This window comes from Sorghum bicolor, chromosome 1 (assembly GCF_000003195.3).
Source record: "Sorghum bicolor cultivar BTx623 chromosome 1, Sorghum_bicolor_NCBIv3, whole genome shotgun sequence".
NCBI lineage: Eukaryota > Viridiplantae > Streptophyta > Magnoliopsida > Poales > Poaceae > Sorghum > Sorghum bicolor.
In genome coordinates, this window is record NC_012870.2 from 24,885,577 (window position 1) to 24,905,111 (window position 19,535).

At 39.7% G+C, this 19,535-nt stretch overlaps 2 protein-coding genes across 2 annotated transcripts; both read right to left on the reverse strand.

Moving 5' to 3' along the window:
* Positions 1,434–6,333, reverse strand: LOC110431705. The gene is made up of 3 exons (XM_021451092.1): positions 6,229–6,333; positions 2,526–2,760; positions 1,434–1,718 (listed from the first exon to the last, which is right to left on the reverse strand). Exons 1-3 carry the CDS (start codon positions 6,331–6,333, stop codon positions 1,630–1,632), a joined length of 429 nt encoding a protein of 142 aa, XP_021306767.1. The 3' UTR covers positions 1,434–1,629.
* LOC8059430 (BTB/POZ and MATH domain-containing protein 1) lies at positions 16,050–17,712 on the reverse strand. The gene is made up of 2 exons (XM_002467160.2): positions 17,444–17,712; positions 16,050–17,205 (listed from the first exon to the last, which is right to left on the reverse strand). The coding sequence occupies exon 2, from the start codon at positions 17,194–17,196 to the stop codon at positions 16,090–16,092; it is 1,107 nt and encodes a 368-aa protein (XP_002467205.1). The 5' UTR covers positions 17,197–17,205; positions 17,444–17,712; the 3' UTR covers positions 16,050–16,089.

Below are 19,535 nucleotides of genomic sequence, written 5' to 3' on the forward strand. Positions count from 1 at the left end.
TTATTGGACCAAGCATGGAGAAACCAGGATAATGATGGAAGAAGGTGAAGAAGAACAGTTGGAGCCTGACGACATTATTGCTCAATACAATGACTTCGGTGATACAACAATGGGAGAAGCTGAAGATGAGGCAGGTGCAGATGGCACACCTGTTGAAGATGATGCTTTTGGTGATGTCATTTGTGATGCACAGAAAGATTGCAAAAGTGAAAAAGAGAAGACAAAGTTTGACCACATGTTAGAAGATCACAAGAAATTACTATACCCATCTGCCCAGGATGGTAAAAAAATTGGGTACAACACTAGAGTTGTTAACATGGAAGGCACAAAATAGTGTATCCGATAAGACATTTGGGCAATTACTAAAGATCCAAAAAGATGCTTCCGAAGCCTAATGAATTGCCCACTACTACGTACGAAGCAAAACAGGTCGTCTGTCCTTTGGGATTAGAAATCAAGAAGATACATGCATGTCCTAACGACTGCATCCTATACCGTGGCAAGGACTACGAGAATTTAGATGAATGCCCCGTATGTAAAGCATCACGGTATAAGATCAGGCGAGATGACCCTGGCTATGTTGAGGGGGAAGAACGTCCTAGAAAGAAAATCCCTACAAAGGTTATATGGTACGCTCCTATAATACCACGTCTGAAATGTCTTTCTAGAAATAAGAACCATGCAAAATTGTTGCGGTGGCAAAAAAAGACCGTAAGGTAGACAACATGTTGAGACACCCTGCTGATGGGTCCTAGTGGAGAGCAATAGATAGCGAATTTCCAGAGTTTGCAAAAGACACAAGAAACTTAAGGTTCACTTTAAGTACAGACGATATGAATCCTTTTGGTGAACAAAGCAGTAGTTATAGCACTTGGCCTGTTACACTATGTACTAGTATAGTGCCCGTGCTAACGCTACGGTTTTATTTTAAGGATACACATGAAAACAATTATGTGACAATATTTTTTTCCTATAGTTCAACTTTCACACAATTGTAGTAACCAGTATATACTCCGAAAAACACATATGCATAACAAAATTAATTCTATCAAATTTATGTATTTAGCTAATGTGATTTGCCAGCAAAGATAATTCCATAGCACTAAGCACTAAAAGCTCAGTGTTTTGCTAATATGACAAGACATTGCATAAACCAATGGTACCCCCAGAGAATGTTAGAAAATAAACTTCAAAATTACTTGGCATAAACCAAGAGATAAAAAACAAGGCATTGCAGTTACTATAAGTTTTCATAGTTAAAAATAAAATGAAATTACGCTGTCGGCATTGCATTTACTGAACCATTGCCAAAACGTCAAAACAATGATATCAAAGACATGACATCCGGAACCTATCATTCACACAGTTTGATCATGTCACATACTGGAACCAATTCCTGATTATTCCTAGTTTTCATTAAGTGAACCAATTTTTGATCACTGTGATCTCTTGCTCCATCGTTAATTTAGTTAAAAATAAAATGAAATTACGCTGTCGGCATTGAATTTACTGAACCATTGCCAAAACGCCAAAACAATGATATCAAAGACATGACATCCGGAACCAATCATTCATACAGTTTGATCATGTCACATACTGGAACCAATTCCTGATTATTCATAGTTTCCATTAAGTGAACCAATTCCTGATCACTGTGATCTCTTGCTCCATCGTTAATTTATTCGAGATCCTTCGCATGAGTGATTTTGATGATTCTCCTACACATCAAAGATCAAGTATAGGAACTAATATTCAAACGAAAATCATGCACAATAAGTCAGATAGTACACAGATTGTTTGAAACTTGAAACCAATGTTAAAAAATGGCTTTCTTTGAATTGACATTTTCCGTATGAAAAGTAATAAACAAACATTTTGTAAAACCTATATATTTCTTTCGTTGCACAACATTCCTCAATCCTAAATCTAACAATTATTTACTTCTACTTTCATCAAGGCTGTTTCCAGAAACTTTCTATCTTATTATCAAAGTCGCAAAAAGTTTATGCTACATTAAAAGTTTAAAACTGAAATCCCCATCCTTTTTATTTGCTGGCCTGAAGACACATCCATGTGGCGGCATATCCACAGGAGCACAATCTTGGTGTCGGTGGATGGTGGCCGATGGATTCAGTCTCAGCCTCAGCAAAATCTCAAAAATAGAATAAATTAAGCCAAACCATATATGATAAAATTAAGAATTTAAGAATAAATTCAACGATTCAGACATTTGTTCAGCAAGTTTGTGCTCAGCTTAAAAAGTAGCAGTTTGTGTTTATGGCTTGATGCGATGTTTGGTCACAGACCCAATTAATTCTAATGTGTCCATGCATCCAATGATGCAAATTTACGAAATAGCAGGCACCCTAGCATAAAATTTAAATAGTTTGCATGGGGCTCCAGCAGGCGAAATAGAGAGTTCGATCCATCAGCATGAACCAGATCAATTGGATCCGATCGCATGAACCAAACACACGTACAGAGAGAGATGGAGCGTGGGAATTGGGAGGGCACACATTGCTTACCGTAACTCATCGATCGGCAACGCGGCGTGGCACATGCCAGAGCGGCGAACAGGTGGGGATCGGATCCGAGCAGCGCGAGGGTGGTGCTGCAGCAGAAGATGAGCGCACGATACTCAACGGCGACCACACGGAAGCGGGTCTCGTCCCCATCCTCCGCCCCAATCTCCTCGTCGCACGGATTGAGTGATGCTGCAGTAGCGACAACGGGTGGCAGATCGAAGTATCCAACCCGCTTCTATCTCCTTGACGCCGCCGCCGAGCCGTCCGGCCACGGGCTGCTGAGCGAGCGCCAGGGGTCTAGGTGGGGACAGCAGCTGTTCGCCTGCCCGACGCCGCTCCGGTTAGCCACGGGCCACCGACCGAGCGTAGGGATGAGCCAGTCAGCCGCCGCTGCTACAACCCTACGGACGAGCGCAGGCCCCGTAGGCCTAGCCGGCTGCCGCCTCCTTCCTCCTTTTCGTGCGGTGTTTCCTGAAGAGAAGATGATCAGAGAGGGGGGAAAAGACTACCGAGGGTGGATTCGATCCCTGGTTGGTTGCTCCGTGTGTGGGGGTGAGGGCGTGTAGGGGCTAGCGCGCGGTCGTGGAGATGGGAGGAGGAGGTTGATACACACAACATAGACCGTTGGATTTGAGTGAGTAAAGAGAGAGAATGCTCAAATTAAATCTGAACAGTTCATTTTAAAGACGTTGTTTTTTGTGTTCACTTTTCTGTGTGTATGGAGGGAGAGCTTCTCAGCGGGAGACATTTTTTGTGTGGATCTAAGAAAGAAAATGTTGGTGAATTAGTAGGGTAGATCTACAACCTTCCTCTATGGTTATGCATGAAGCAAAAGTTCATTATGATGCCGGTGCTCATCCAAGGCCCGAAACAACCGGGCAATCATATTGATGTCTATCTAAGGCCATTAATTGAAGAACTCTTACTTTTATGGAGCAAAACAAGTGTTCGTGTGTGGGATGAGTACAAACAGGAACACTTCAACCTGCGAGCACTGTTGTTTGTGACAATCAATGATTGGTCTGCTCTAAGTAATCTTTCAGGATAGACAAACAAGGGATATAATGCATGCACACACTATTTTGATGACCTTAATAGTATATATTTGAAAAATTGCAGAAAGGTCGTGTACCTTGGGTATCATCGATTTCTTTCTATGAATTATCCAGTTATAAAGAAAGGCAAGCATTTTAAAGGTAACGCAGACCACCGATGCAAGCCTCGCAACAGAACTGAAGAAGATGTATTTGAGATGGTTAAGGATGTAAAAGTAGTTTTTGGTAAAGGACAAGACAGCCAACCAGTTCCAAAAGATGTAGCGGGTCATGCACCTATGTGGAAGAAGTCAATATTTTGAGAGCTACCCTATTGGCTAGTCCTAGAGGTCCAGAATGCGATCGATGTCATGCTCCTAACAAAGAATCTTTGTGTGAACCTTCTAGGATTCATGGGTGTGTATGGGAAGCCTAAGGATTCACTTGAAGCATGACAAGACTTACAACGCATGGAAGAATGAGACAACCTGCATCCAGAGAAGACAGATGATGGACGCCAATATTTAAGACCTGCTAGCTACACTCTTAGCAATGAAGATAAAGAAATCATGTTTGAATGCTTAAGAAGTAGAAGCATCAAGGTCCCATCTAGATTCTCCTCTAATATAAAAGGTATAATTAATGCGCCCGAGAAGAAATTTCTGAACTTAAAGTCGCATGACTGCCATGTGCTTATGACGCAATTGCTTCCAGTTGCATTAAGAGGAATTCTATCTCCACATGTACATCTGGCCACCGTAAAGTTATGTGCATTCCTCAATGCAATTTCTCAGAAGGCAATCAATCCACTGGAACTAGCTGCTCTACAGAATGATGTGGTTCAATGTCTTGTCAGCTTTGAGTTAGTGTTCCCTCCATCCTTCTTTGATATCATGACACACCTCCTAGTTCATCTGGTCAAGGAGATCAATATTCTTGGTCCTGTGTTCCTACATAATATGTTTCCCTTCGAGAGGTTTATGGGAGTCCTGAAGAAATATGTTCACCAGCGTGCTCGGCCAGAAGGAAGCATCGCAGAGAGCTATGGGACAGAGGAGGTCATTGAATTCTGTGTTAAATTCATTCCTGAACTTGACCCAATTGGTGTTCCTAAATCGTGACACGAGGGGAGACTGAGTGGAAAGGTTACGCTAGGAAAGAAAACATACATCGGTACAGGGAACGATTATCACGAAACATAAGGACTTCTTACGATCCCAATTCCTATAGAAGAATGAAGCTTGGCTTATGCGTTAGCACATGGACACTTTCAATGATTGGTTACAAAAAGAATGTCAGGGTAATGACCAGATTGATGAGCAACTGTATTTGTTGGCTAGACAACCATCATGACACATCCTCATGTACAAAGGGTACGAGATAAATGGAAATACATTTTACACCCTAGGCTAAGATAAAAAAGCACGAACCAAAACAGTGGGGTTCGCGTAGACACCACAGACCCGAATGGAAACATACAAACATATTATGGCCGCATAGAGGAGATTTGGGAACTAGACTACGCATCTAAGGCCGCATAGAGGAGATTTGGGAACTAGACTACGCATCTAATTTTGAAGTCCTTTTGTTCCGGTGCCAATGAGTGAAGATTACCAGAGGCAGGGCAATAGTTGACAAAGACTATGGAATGACAACAGTGGACCTCAACAATGTTGGTTACAAAGATGAACCAAATTAATACCTTTTATCCGATTTAATGGTGAATATCACGTATATCACGATTTTGGAGATAAATGATGATAAATGAACAAAATTTACGTTTAAATAATGCACAAACAAATTTTCTATCAAAAACACCTACTTTAAGATATTAAAATTAAGTAATACCTTTTTGTATTAACAAAATACTAATTATTTTTTATATTTAAGTTTGCTATTATAAGAGATATAAAGATTTTACGTTCCCAAATTTATTATGTAAGCAATTAGACAAAAAGAAATAGAACTATTATTTTCTTAACAAATTAATACCTACTCCCTCCATCCCAAATTATAAGTCATTCCAAGAATCTTGGAGAGTCAAAGCATCTTCATATTTGCCCAAAATTATAGATACTAAGATTTGTAATGTAAAGTGAGTATACTATGAAAATATAATTAAGAAAGAATTTAATGATACTTAGTTAGTACCATAATAATTATTATTTTATAATATAAATTTGGTCAAACTTAGAAAAGTTTGACTCTCCAAGATTCTTGGAATGACTTACAATTTGAGATGGAGGGAGTATTATTTTATTTACTATGCAATTAACAAAATTAATCTAATTATTATAAGCATAAATAAATAAGAAAGGGCAAAAACACCTTTAGTCCCGGTCCGCAACAACAACCGGGACTAAAGGTGGCCTTTAGTCTCGGTTCCCGTTATGAACCGTGACTAAAGACCTTTTAGTCCCGGTCGGTGATACGCACCGGGACTAAAGGTCCCCGCGGATATTTAAGCGAACAGTCTTCTTCTTCCTCTAGATCGACGTTGCCCTAGACCGCCGCTGCTCCCTGCCGTCGTCTCGCCCAAGTCCCCGAGCCGAGGAGCGCCGCCACCTCCGCTGCCTCCTTCTTCTCTGGCGCAGAGACACACGCGGATGAGTGCCGCCGCCCCCTCCTCGCTAGCCGGACCTGCCCTCGTCCCTGAGCCATCGTCGCACCACCGCTGCCTCCTTCTCTGGCGCCGCCCCACGCGCACCGTCGTCCAGAGCACCCCCGCGGCCGCCTCCTTGCCGCCGGCCAACCACGTGCGCCGCCGGCGCCATCTCCTCTTCTCCGGCTAGAGAAGGCCCGCGCCGTCGTCGTTAAGGGTGAGCGCCGAGCGCCATGCTAGCTATATGTGTTGTGTGTTGCGTCAGCCATCGAGTCGAGCGCGGTTGTGCGTCTTTGTCGATGGCCAACAAGCCGTAGAATGCGTGTACGTTGTGGTGGCCGGCCATCAAGCTGAGAACATCTCTATGGATGTGCCGCAAGATTCGATGTGATAGAGAATCTGAAATATTTTGCAAAATATTTGGGAAAGTAAACAAGGCCTTAGTTCCAATTTAAAGGCACAGTCATAGCACTTTCATTTGTTTGATAAATATTATCTAATTATGACTAATTAGGTTCAAAAGATTAGACTCGCAAATTACAGCCAAACTGTGTAATTAGTTATTTTTTTATCTATATTTAATGCTTTATGCATATGCTGTAAGATTTGATGTGACGGAGAATGTCATTTATTCTTGTGGTATATAATTTATTCTTGTCGTTACAATCGAAATGGGAAACAAAACTACAATATGATTTTTTTTGCAAACCTCAAATTGTTAAGCTAAGTTACAAATTATTATGCCAAGTTACTTCATTCACGAAAAAAATGCAATTCTCTTTTTTAAAATTAAATAATTTAAAATTTTTATGACATTTCTATAAAAGATATAAGTATTATTAGATTAATTATAGATATATTTTTATACTATAAATTTACTTGAGACATAAATGCTAATACTATTTATAATAAACTTGGTTAAATTTAAATTAGCTTTGTCGGCACAAATCACATAATTACATTCTTTTTATGGACGAAGAGAGTATATTATATTATATATTTATAATATATTCTCAAAATTGATATACATAAAGTCATTTGCCAAAAATGATAAAGCCTTTTGCCCTTTGAGGGAATCCACTCCACTACGAGTGTATAAAATTTGGAATTTATTCCGTTGCAAACCTTGTTGTGTATAGTTGAACTAGAATTTGTCCTACTATCAGTATAATAATATAGGTAGTCAAAAGTCAAAACACGACCACACGCTAATCTTTATCCATTCTTTATCCATTATTTTAATATAGATAGCACAAGTTACTTTAGTTTATGTTGATCGCGTCAAATACTTTTGCATTGGACATATTAAGTACGGGATTTGACAAATAACTTTTAACACTTGATCCTATTTGCAGAAATGGCCAATCCAAATGACAACATGGATGATGCAATGATGGACCTAATCAACAGCGGCGCCAATCCAGAACCCCAAGGCGAAGATTATGAGAGTCAGTACTTTGCTGATTATGAAGAACTTATGGAAGACAATCCTGATGCGGTCTATCTACAATCTAGTATATATGTATATACATGAAATTAAAATAAATGACATTTGTATCAATATATTTATACTTGTTTGTGTAGCCCTCTAGATCGGTGACAACTTCTGAGAAGAGTAGAAAAGTGTGAGGCCCGAAGAAGCCGTTGGAGGGTCGGTACATTCTGTCAGAATTTGATGAGGGTACAAGACAAGTACTTGGGGCAAATTTAAAAAAATTGTTGCGCACTGTGGGTACCTTGTAAGGGACAGGATTCCGGTCAGTGCTCGTGAATGGAGGCAACGGAAAGATAACCCTAATATTAGTTTTGTCTCAGATCATGACAAGGAATTGATTTGGCTAGATATCCTTCAACATTTCATGCTCGATACACAAGATGAAGCTTTGAAGGAGAAGGTTAAAATCTAGGCTATGCAGAAGATGGCCAAACAATATCAGGCTTAGAAGAAGAAACTGTACAAGACTTTTGTTGCACATGATCGGACACCGGATTTCACCAACAAGGCCTACGTCAAGTTGAGGCCTTTTTGGGATGAGTTTGTAGAGTTTAAGAACTCAGATGAGGGTCAGGCACAGATGATCAAGAATCAGGAAAATGCTAAACAAAAGCAATACCACCATCACTTGGGTTCAGATGGCTGTAGGACTACTATTCCTAAGTGGCAAAAGGTGGAACAGGAGATTCTTGACAGGGGGATCAAACCAGAATCACTGCACTAGCCTGAGTGCGCCAAGTATTGGTTCTTCGGTCACGGGGAACCGTGGACCTAGAGACCGGAAAGGTAGTGTACGGTGAAAAGCTCCAGAGAGTGAGACAAAGAATGGCCTATGCCCGAGGATTAGTTGAAAGTGGCACCTGGCAGCCAAATATGGAGAAGGATGAGCTGACATACGCCCTGGAGACTGCTGAACACGGTGGGCGAACAAGAGGCTATGGGAATGTATCATGGGAGCATGGCTTCCCTAAAGATAGACCGACTTAAAGCAATCGCTAAAGAAAGAAGGAAGAAGAAGCAGAGCAGTTGCGTAGGTTGGAGGCAATGGTGATGGAGTCACGCGAAGCGGCTCATGAAGCGATAACGCGAGAGAAAGCGCTTGAAGAGAGAATGAACGAGAATATCAAAAGGCAAGTGCAGATGGCAGTAAGTTCTATACAAAGGCAAACTGCATCAGAGCCTAGAGTCAACATTATCCCCCCTGGTCAGTTGAAAAGCAGTTGTGCTTCCACGAAGATACGAACTATTGAAGACGACGTGGGACTGCACTTTTCGATGGATGACATCACTGAACCTCTGACAACATGTGAGCTACACATTCCACAGGGGACTGCTACAGTTATGGTTGCTGTCGGTGTTGTAACTCCTATCGACCCTATGAAGACACCAAGAATCCATGGGGTGATAGTTCCACCTAGATATGCTAGTTTCTCAGTGGATAGAGTTGTCAAAGGCTTCAGTAATGTGCAGCTTGAGATAGAAGGAGGTGATGGAGGGAAGACTCTAGGAGAAGGAGAGAAGACTTTCATTTGTTGGCGCAAGCGCTACATCATTATTCCTGGGGCATCAACTAGTAGTCTACCACCACCTCCTCGTCATGAACCTAATCCTAGGTGCGGATGAAAATTGACGATACATTTGTTCACTAACTTTATTTTGCATTCTCTTAGTTAGCGTTTACTCATATACCTCTTTGGTTTCACAGGTGGTCACCAACATGTCATAGTGCTGCGGGTGATGACAAGGGAGTGCAAGACACGGCTCCATCACCTCGGGCTCTAGCACCGCCACCTCGGGCTCCAACGCCATCACCTCGGGCTCCAACACTGCCACCTCAGGCTCCAATACCACCTCCTCGGGCTCCAACCCCCCCACCGGCCGCCCCATCGTCTCCACACGTGGCTCTACCGTGAAAACCGGTGGACCGACCCTTAAAGAAGAGGCCGGCCACACAATCAAATGTGTCGGCCGCCCTGCTGCCAAAAAAGAAAGCCTTCGAAAAGAAACAAACTATCATTCCTAAGAAGCTGTCCTATGAGAAGACTGATGCAGAACAAGATGCTTCGGTAAAGTCAGATGTGGACAGTTTCTTCAAGAAAGTTAAGGCTGAAAGTGAATCCAAGCGAAACCCTGAGAAGCCATACCTCTTACTACGGTCAGAAGATCTACGGCAAAGGGTTGAGGCTCAACAAAAAAGAGGCGTGAAGCTCAGAAAGAATCATCATCTTTATCGGACTATGATCGCACTCTAAGAAAATCCATAGAAGAAGAGAAGAAGAAAGAGAAAAGAGCACGCAAGGGTGTAGCATAGCTCAGGGAACAATCAAAGCAATCAGTGTCCCCGCTAGTAATTGGAAATGAATATAGTTCAAACATTGACGTGCTAGACCAGCAGATACCGACATATTTAAAATTTGATGAGCTTGATTTTTTTTTGCGAAAACTGGTCTTAGCTTAGCCCAAATAATAGCTGGGGCACCAATTCAAAGTGCTCCAGAAATTGATCATTGGCAGAAGGAATATGCATATGGCAAGAGTCTATACAACCTTGCGGCCCTCAGCAAACTTAGAACGCAAATGTACATGCTAAACAAATGGTACATCGCAGCGTGTGGGAGAAAAGCAGATGACTATATTTGTGTTCGAATTAGAAACTATCATTACTTCCAAGGTGATGATATTATTTATATTCAATTTAATGAGCTACACCAACTATGCCACATGGACGCTCTTGCCAAATCTCTAATCAGTTACTTCTGTCTGTAAGTGATTCTTTTTTTCAATAATGTCACTGTAACTTATCATGTATATGTATAACTAATTACAGAAACCCGCTATACATATGTAGAAATATGATGAGGGACCTCAGAGTTAGAAATGACAAGGAGATTGGATTTGTGCACTACTACAAATTTTATTTTGCACAATGTTTCACATAAGCCCTCCGAGGCGGGTGTTGGTTTCGCTCGCCATGGTTATTCACTCTCTTTTCTATGATTTAGAACCTTTTTCTTTAAATCTAGATCTAGATCTATTTTGAGTTGATTATTTTCTAGATTAGTATGCTTACATGTGTTATTCTTGTTGTCTCTGCAAGGGAGCGAGAGTCATGGACAGGGAATGGATGTATAAGATGTCAAGATTGGATCCAGCTTACATTGAACGTTTGACAAAGTTTATTTCCATCGTCAAAAGTCATCGTCTTAGTCTGAAGCGAGAACTCACAATCTGTCCATGTAAGAGTTGCAAGAACCTTTATGCCCATGGAGATGACACGGTGAAATCTCATTTGGTCCGATACGGTTTTGTCAAAGATTACACTGTTTGGAAGTTTCATGGGGAAATAGAAGATTCGAGTGCATTTGATGGAGGCCGAAAGTCGTCGTCAACAACGGCTAATAAGGCGGCGGTGAATACCGAACCAAATACCTCATCAGTAGCGGACGACGGACATGGTTGTGCTACTACCGAGCATGACTACATCACGATGGCTGATCTGCTCCAAGACATGGCTGATGGTTAAGTCGTTAACCGTGGCGGTTTCGAAAACCGCCTCGGTTAAGCCATGATTAACCGTGACCTTATGTCTGTGGCGGTTGCGAAAACCGCCACGGTTAAGTTTTTTTGTAGTAGTGGTGGATCCATATGTTGTATTCAAAGACCTAAAGGCCCATATGTCTTATGGAGAACTCAAACAGAGAGAAATCTACGGAGGTTCTTGATCAACCAAAAGGACAAAAGATATATACTCTTTCCCTATAACTTTAAGTAAGTGTCGTTATCGTGTGTACATTCTATTTAACTAATTAATCAGATCAGTATGAAGATATATAATTATTTTACCTATATGCACACAAATGCAGCTTTCATTGGATACTAATTGTCATTGATCTCTCGCAATATCATTTGGTAATCTATGACTTGTTGAGAAAACCACAGGAAGATTACTAAGAAATGATAGATATTATCCAAGGGTAACTCCGATCTCTAAATATTAAATTATGCTCTTTTAACTCAGTAATAGATAATTAATAATGATCATTTTATTGCTAGGGTTTGGGCTGGGTTCGTGTAGAAACACCGTCCAGATTTGAAAGCGCCACTTTTAAAGCCTATCTTACTTCAATGAGTTCTACGGTAGACACCAGACAACAATTTGTGTGGCTACTATGTGTGTGAGTTTATGACGGTCTATGCCAAAAGAACTAATCTTGAGCACCATGTAACATGTATATATAATAAGTTTATTTCATTTATTTGTTGCTATTTAATAAATCTTATTCATACCTCTAACTTTTTTCTTTAATGTCTATTAAAGGAGATGTGGTTGAAGGAGCAGGTGTTGGATGCGGTCCGTCTAAAAGGAATTCAAGAGACAATCGCAGGATTTCTTAACGACCATGTCCTGAATCCCGACGGTGAGTGCTACTTCAACCCTGAGGAGCTAATGAAACCAAATCACAATGATCATTTGTACGATGCTTGAGTGGCAGAGATAAATTGTGTTGTAAATACTTTATCCGTGATGCATATGTGTAAATATTATATTATGGACCTATAGATACATATAATATATATATATATAGTGTTTTATAGTATATTTATATGTAATGCTTTAAATTATATAAATTATAGGTGCGTGTTTCTATAAACTAGCAGCAAACAATACGCATTCGAAAATAATAATAACATAATTGTAAACCTTAAATGGAAAACTAAAAGGAAAGAAAAGGAAAAAAAGAAAAAACTCTTACCAACCGGGACTAAAAGTGGAAGCCAGGTGGCACATCCTGGCGCACCTTTTAGTCCCGGTTGCTGTTACCAACCGGGACTAAAGGTGGGACATTTTGTTCTGAAACCTTAACTCTGGTTCTGTAGCCGGGACTAAAGGCCCTTACGACCCGGGGCCTCGGAACCGGAACTAAAAGTGGGACATTTTGTCTCGAAACCTTAACTCCCTTATGACCCAGGGCTAAAGCTCTTCCCTGTACTAGTGCACCATTCTTATTTTCCTAGATCATGTTTTGTGGCAGGGACTCATATTCCAACATGCATGTAAATGAAGTAGCACAACACTGAAATAAAAGCTGGCAAAACACCAAAACAGTACATTGAGATCAAATTGAGGTGTAATCTAAATAAGCGCTTAAGTACAACAGATATTAAAAATGACATGCTTCGGTGGTGTTTGGTTTGGAACAACTGTACATCTTGCAGTGCAAGTTTCATGATACAGTTTTTAACACATCTATATTTTAGAAATAGTGCAAAAAAGTTTCATGAGGATGAAACTCTCTCTACTCTCATAAAACTTTTATCATCTCTCTTCATTAATATAGTGCCATATCAGCATATTTAATGTGCATGAAACTCAAATAAAACTCCATTGAGACTGACATAGATAGTTTGTAATGAATAATTTTTTATCCAATCGCATTTATTTTCTCCATTCTCAACAAATCATATCACTTCATGTCTTGAATTTCATGTAGACATAGTTTCTAATTTAAACCAGGTTTCTATGATTTTTGCTCTCTCTCTAATAACTAATTTGCCACATCAACAAAATGCTTAAGTGACACTACAGTTAATGTCTGTAAAAACTATACTGCATTGGGAGTGCTCTGGTGCATAGCACACCAGCACGGCAGAACCTAATCTTTTAATCAGACACTATTATTAACTTGATTAATAATAATTGACTGCTAAATGAAAAGTATCTAATATAAAATTAGATTTTATTTTCTAGAATGCATTATATTTAAAGATAAATTTTAAATGGTAGAATGAATTATATTATAGGACGGATGGATACCGTCAAACGTATATCTAGCGCATTGACCGATAAATATTTTATATAGAAGTGGAGTGGGTGAAGTGGGCTTACCAGTAAGCCTAGTGGCGGAGGGAAGGGGGCGCTAGCTGGCACCCCCAACTTTCTCATAACTCCCTTAATACACCCTATAGATTAGGTGTTTAATTTTCTAATTAACTAGTTATAATAATATTATCTGTACTAAGATTTTTATTCTTATTTCATATTAATCCTAATAGTTTCTTATATAAATAAAATCTAGATTTTTCTAATATTTTCTTCATATCTTTTATTTTATTATTGCCTATCAAACATTAATTTATCCCCTACCACACACTCTAATTAACTAGTTAATTGAAAATCAGCATTTTTCTTCTTTAATCCTTTTGAATTGACCTCCAACAATGCGATCTATATTATTTAGCACTAGTCTTCCTATTATCTTTCTTATCTCCTATGTTTCTATCATTATTCGTCTAAACTCTAAACGTAGCACGTGTACTCAACTTTTAAACACTAACAGTGGTATAGTGTTTTGGTTTAACCTTCTATTTAAATGACCATTTTACCTCGTTAAGTGATCGCCTTGTCTGAAACGATATGTAACTGATTGTTTGTCATTTGATGTTAGGATCTAGTATTAATTAATTTTGCCCCCGTTTAACTACTAGTTTTATTGATTCTTTTCCTGGCCAAAGAAATAGATTGATCAGTTAAGGTTAGAGGCTTGGGACTAATTAATTTCTCTTTATTTTTTCTACCTTTTTGTATCGCAACGCAAATATTTATTTTGGTGCTATGTATACCTTTATTATGTAATATTTTGACACACATAATGGTTTTTGATTTGCACGCCCCCCATGTTCAAATCGTGGCTCCGCCGTGAAGCCCACATCATTTGCACATCTACCTTTCTTTAGGACTAATTCGGTTAGCAAGGAAAAATTAATTTAGCTCATCAAAGGTCACATAAATTAAACAAGTAGTATTCTGGGTAGGAATTATTTCAGGATATGGTTCTTAAGGAACCGAACGACACCTTACTGGATGGCACATCTGGGTTTATGTGCGTATATTCTCCCTCCCTCCATTAAAAAATAAACCAATCTTAAAGTCATGCTAGCTTCAACTGTCGTAAGTTTCATCAACTTTATTAGAAAAGATAATAACATCTAAAAAACAAAATAAATACATTATATATGCAAATTATATGTCATAATTTACCTAATAAATATTTTAAGAGCACGCTTAAGCGCGCATTTCATTAAGCAGAAAAGAGTTCAAATTACAAATTACTTGGTAACAAACACGTCGATAGTGTCATACTAATTTAGTATCATATTAATACTGACGCTCTTTCTATAATTTTTTTGAGATGATGCTCTATCTTTAAATTTGACTAAACTTAAAATAGTTTCACTTAGGACACATTAATTTACAACTTGGTTTAATTTGGAATGGAGCCAACATAAACATGAACTGAAAAAAAATCAAATAACAATAACATCTCTCTAGGCATGGATCTGCGAGTGTAAAGAAAAAGTTTTTTTTTCCTGGATCATGTTTTGTGGCAGGGACTCATATTCCAACATGCATGTAAATTAAGTAGCACAACACTAAAATAAAAGCTGGCAAAACACCAAAACAGTACATTGAGAGGAAATTGAGGTGTAATCTAAATGAGCGCTTAAGTACAACAGATATTAAAAATGACATGCTTCGGTGGTGTTTGGTTTGAAACAACATTTCTTGCATTGCAAGTTTCATCACACAGTTTCTAACATATCTATATTTTGGAAACAGTGCAAAAGATTTCATGAGGATGAAACTCTCTCTACTCCTATAAAACTCTTATCATCTCTCTCTTCATTAATATAGTGCCACATCAACATATTTAATGTGCATGAAACTCAAATAAAACTCCATTGAGACTGGCCTAATAGATATAAATTTTTATCCAATCACATTTATTTTCTCCATTCTTAACAAATCATATCACTTCATGTCTTGAATTTCACGTTGACATGGTTTCTAATTTAGATCCGATTTCTATGATTTTTGTTCTCTCTCTTTAATAACTAACTTCTCACATCAACAAAATGCTCAGGCGACACTACAGTTAATGTGATTTATGCATTGAGAGTGCTCTAATGCATAGCACACCGGCACGATAGAACCTAATTTTTTAATCAGACACTATCATCAACTTAATTAATAATAATTGGCTGATAAATAAATAAGTATTTAATATAAAATTATATTTTGTCTTTTAGAATGTATTATATTTAAAGATAAATTTTGAATGGTATTGGACGGATGGATACCGTCGATGGTAACAAACACGTTGATAGTGTCATACTAATTTAGTATCATATTAATACTGACACTCTTTCTATATTTTTTTTTGAGACGATGCTCTATCTTTAAATTTGACTAAACTTAAAATAGTTTCACTTAGGACACATTAATTTACAACTTGGTTTAATTTGGAATGGAGCCAACATAAACATGAACTGAAAAAAAAATCAAATAACAATAACATCTCTCTAGGCATGGATCTGCGAGTGTAAAGAAAAAGTTTTTTTTTCATAAACCAAATAATACCTATCAGTATATAATCATTTATCAAGCTTAAGCGACGACGTAAGCTTGGCGATAAGCTCTATAAGGACAGCAGGACAGCTGATAGTCAGATCATTGAGGCCACCAGCCGCCGTTACTTCCTGCAGATTTGCCGGGGAGTTGAGGAAATCCAAGCATGCATCCTTCAGTCCATTGCAGTGATGCTTGTCAGCGAGCTCAAGCATAGTTGCCACGGTATCCGTGTTGATGTATGGGCACAGCATGCGTTCACAGATCAGTCGGAGCCTCGGGACGTCATATCTATCCGCTGCCACAAGCAGGTCCTGCCACATATACTCTTCCTCCTCATCCTCTTCAAAGTCCGGCACGAAATCGGTGTACATGAACCCGAGCAACTGCCTGAATACCTTGGCGTCCATGTCGTCGATGTGCACGACGGTGTCTGTTGCCCCCTCCTTCATGGCGCCGAAGAGCTCGGCCTTGAAGACAGCAGAGCGGGCCGCAAACACGCACCGGTGCGCCATGAACTTGTCGTCGCCGACCTGAAATGTCACGTCGGTGCCCTCCTGTGACAGGAGGAGATTGCCGAGGTGATGCTGAATGTCAGGAGGAGGCACGTTAACAAACCACACGGCGGCGCCTGCTTCCCCGATGTTGACATTCTTAGTCATGGAGAGGTCACACCTGATAGTGAAACTGTCGTTCCTGAGATGCTTGGATTTCTCGAAGCTCTGTCTCTTCATCACACAGGCCAAACTATAGGCGTCCGTGCTGGAGAAAAAGTGCGCTCCCCTTTCTCCGACGAGCAGCGATGACTCTGGCGACTGAACCTGACCAATGAAGCTAAACACATACTGCGCCGCGACAGGCTCGACGATGTTGTGCTCGTCGAGAACGAGATAAAAGGATATGTAGTCGGTGTTCTCTTGTTCATAGCCATTAGGGTAGTACTCGATGATCCAGCGATGGCCTCCGAGCTTGAAGTAGTTTGAGCGTATGCACTTGCCGTTGGGGGTGTCCTGCTTTGTGCGCGAGTAGCCATTGACCACGAGCAGGTGGAACCCGCCGACAAGGAGGGGTGTGGAAGAGGTAGAGGGCGGCAGACAGCTGTCCCCAACGAAGGATACTCCACAGAATGACATGCCCCGGCCCTGATTTCACAATGGAATCCAGTCCGAACTTAGCTTCACAGAGGAAAATAAACTAGAACTATGGAATTGCCTATTCTATACTTCGTTCTCAGCTCAAATTAATAAACTTTTCTCCATTAGATTGCAAATGTAAGAATGAATGATGGTGAATATTGAAAAACCATTAATCACAGGAGAGGAGGTGAATACTAGAAATTCACGAATGCAGAGAAAAACTAGAGTAATAGTAATTCTAGACCTCGATCGGTGCCTTTGTTGATGCCCGTGCGTGAAGTGAACTGGTAAAGAATGGAAGTGATGGATCAGGCAAGCAGGGCACGCGCTGCTGGCCTCCTCAAACCGCAGAGCCGCACTTGCGAAGCACCGTGCCGCTGCCCTAACCCTACTGCTTTCTGGTGATGCACTGCTCGATCTAGGGCAGGCGAAGTTGCTGCCTGCCGCGCGCCGGCCGCCACAAGGCGACAAGCGGACAAGCCCGAAACTCCGCTAGGGTTTTAGTTAGATGGATGAGAATGGGATTGGGGGATCGAACGATCAGGATTGCTCAAATAGGGGAATTCGGGACTCCAACCTTAGGAAATTAGGTTGGGCATGCATGGGCTTGCAGATTAGAAATGAGTCGGTGCTGGCCCATTAATTAATAACGATTTGTCTAACTGGCCCAGGCTTTGTATGGTTTACAATGTGTATGTTTGATCACTAGTACTCCTTCCATTCAAAATTACAACAAACGTTTTCTACAAGAACTTAAATATCTTATAATTTAGAATGAAGAAAGTACTTATATAAATATATACTTCTCTGGTCCTTCTGTCTGTATAAATTAAATTGTCCTATACCTAAATTATTTTAAATTTGATCGATTTTAACAAAAAGTATTAAAATCTATTTTAAAACAAAAAGTATATAGCACAAAATTTATTTCAAGCTATATCTAAATATACTAATTTTATCAATAAAAATTAGTCTTTTTTCTTGAGAATTCTATCAAAACTAGAAAAGTTTGAATCAGGACAACTCTATAAGTTTGAATCAGTACTTAAAATCTTTTAAATTTATTAGTAGAATACACATGCGTTGCTATTGAGAAATAGTGATGGTAAGCCCATATAGTATCGCCTCTTCCATTATACACTCTTCGTCTTAAATTGTAAGTTGTTTTGACTTGTTTAGGTACATTAGTTTTCTATATACACTTAGGTATACGATATGTCTACATACATAATAAATAAATTAGAACAAAGGAAGTAGTATTTTTGTATCCCATTAGTTAGAGACTCTATATGTTTTTTGAACAACACACACAATTTGACTTAGGGTAAAGTCCATTTTTCAATCTCTAACTTGCACAACAATCCAAATTTCATCTTTCGAGAGTAAGACCATGTTGAATTTATTTTAAATGGAGAAAACAAGTACCATTTCTCTATAAAGAAAATGTTACGTGTCGATATATAAACTAGATTTATTTAGACCTAATTTACTTTTGAGTAAATTACAATCAGTTCCTAAACTATTATACCATTCTTATCTAGGTCCTCAAACTACAAAATTGCATATCTAGATCCTAAACTATTTAAGTACTCTAATCACGGTCCAAAGCAGTTTTGTCACATATTTGTTGATATAGTGTTCTAGTATGAAATTGGCATGTATAGGTCCACAGTCCATAAATACATGGACAATCGTGAACTATCGTGTGATTCTCACCTCAATCCCCAAACCTCGTAATTGCAGTAGTCCCTAAACAATGCTCGCTGTGCATGTTGGCCAACTACTCTCATGGAGAGGCACACACCCAACAACAGTGCTCGGGCCATCTAATCGTGCTTGCAGAGGTGGCATCAATACATTCTTGCGAAGACATCAGAAACATGGAGATCAAGAATGAGCAAAGACTCAATGCCTCACCCCATGGGAGTTGGGTGACGGAGCAACATCTCGCCCTCACCCCTTCTAAATAAAAAAGAGTTAGAAGAAGAGGAGGCTCCAAAGTAACAACAAACAGCTATGTTGCTCTGTCACCCAGCTCCCACATGAGGAAGATCAGAGGACTTTTTACACCTGGGCATTCGATGCCAAAACAAACCCAATTATCCCTCCTCTCAAATCAGGATCACGGAATGTAGTGTCGCTATCTTAGCCAGGTTATACGTGGTTAGAAAACCTATACGACACTAATAATTATGACGTAGTATTACATTGCAGAACTGCAAGGCGAGCGTCTTTTTATCAACACGAACAGGGTCTGGCCCTAACAAAATCAGCCCATGGATCGAACTGGGCTGACCCGAGGCCTACAGCCCACATGACTCGCATGGCTCCCATCA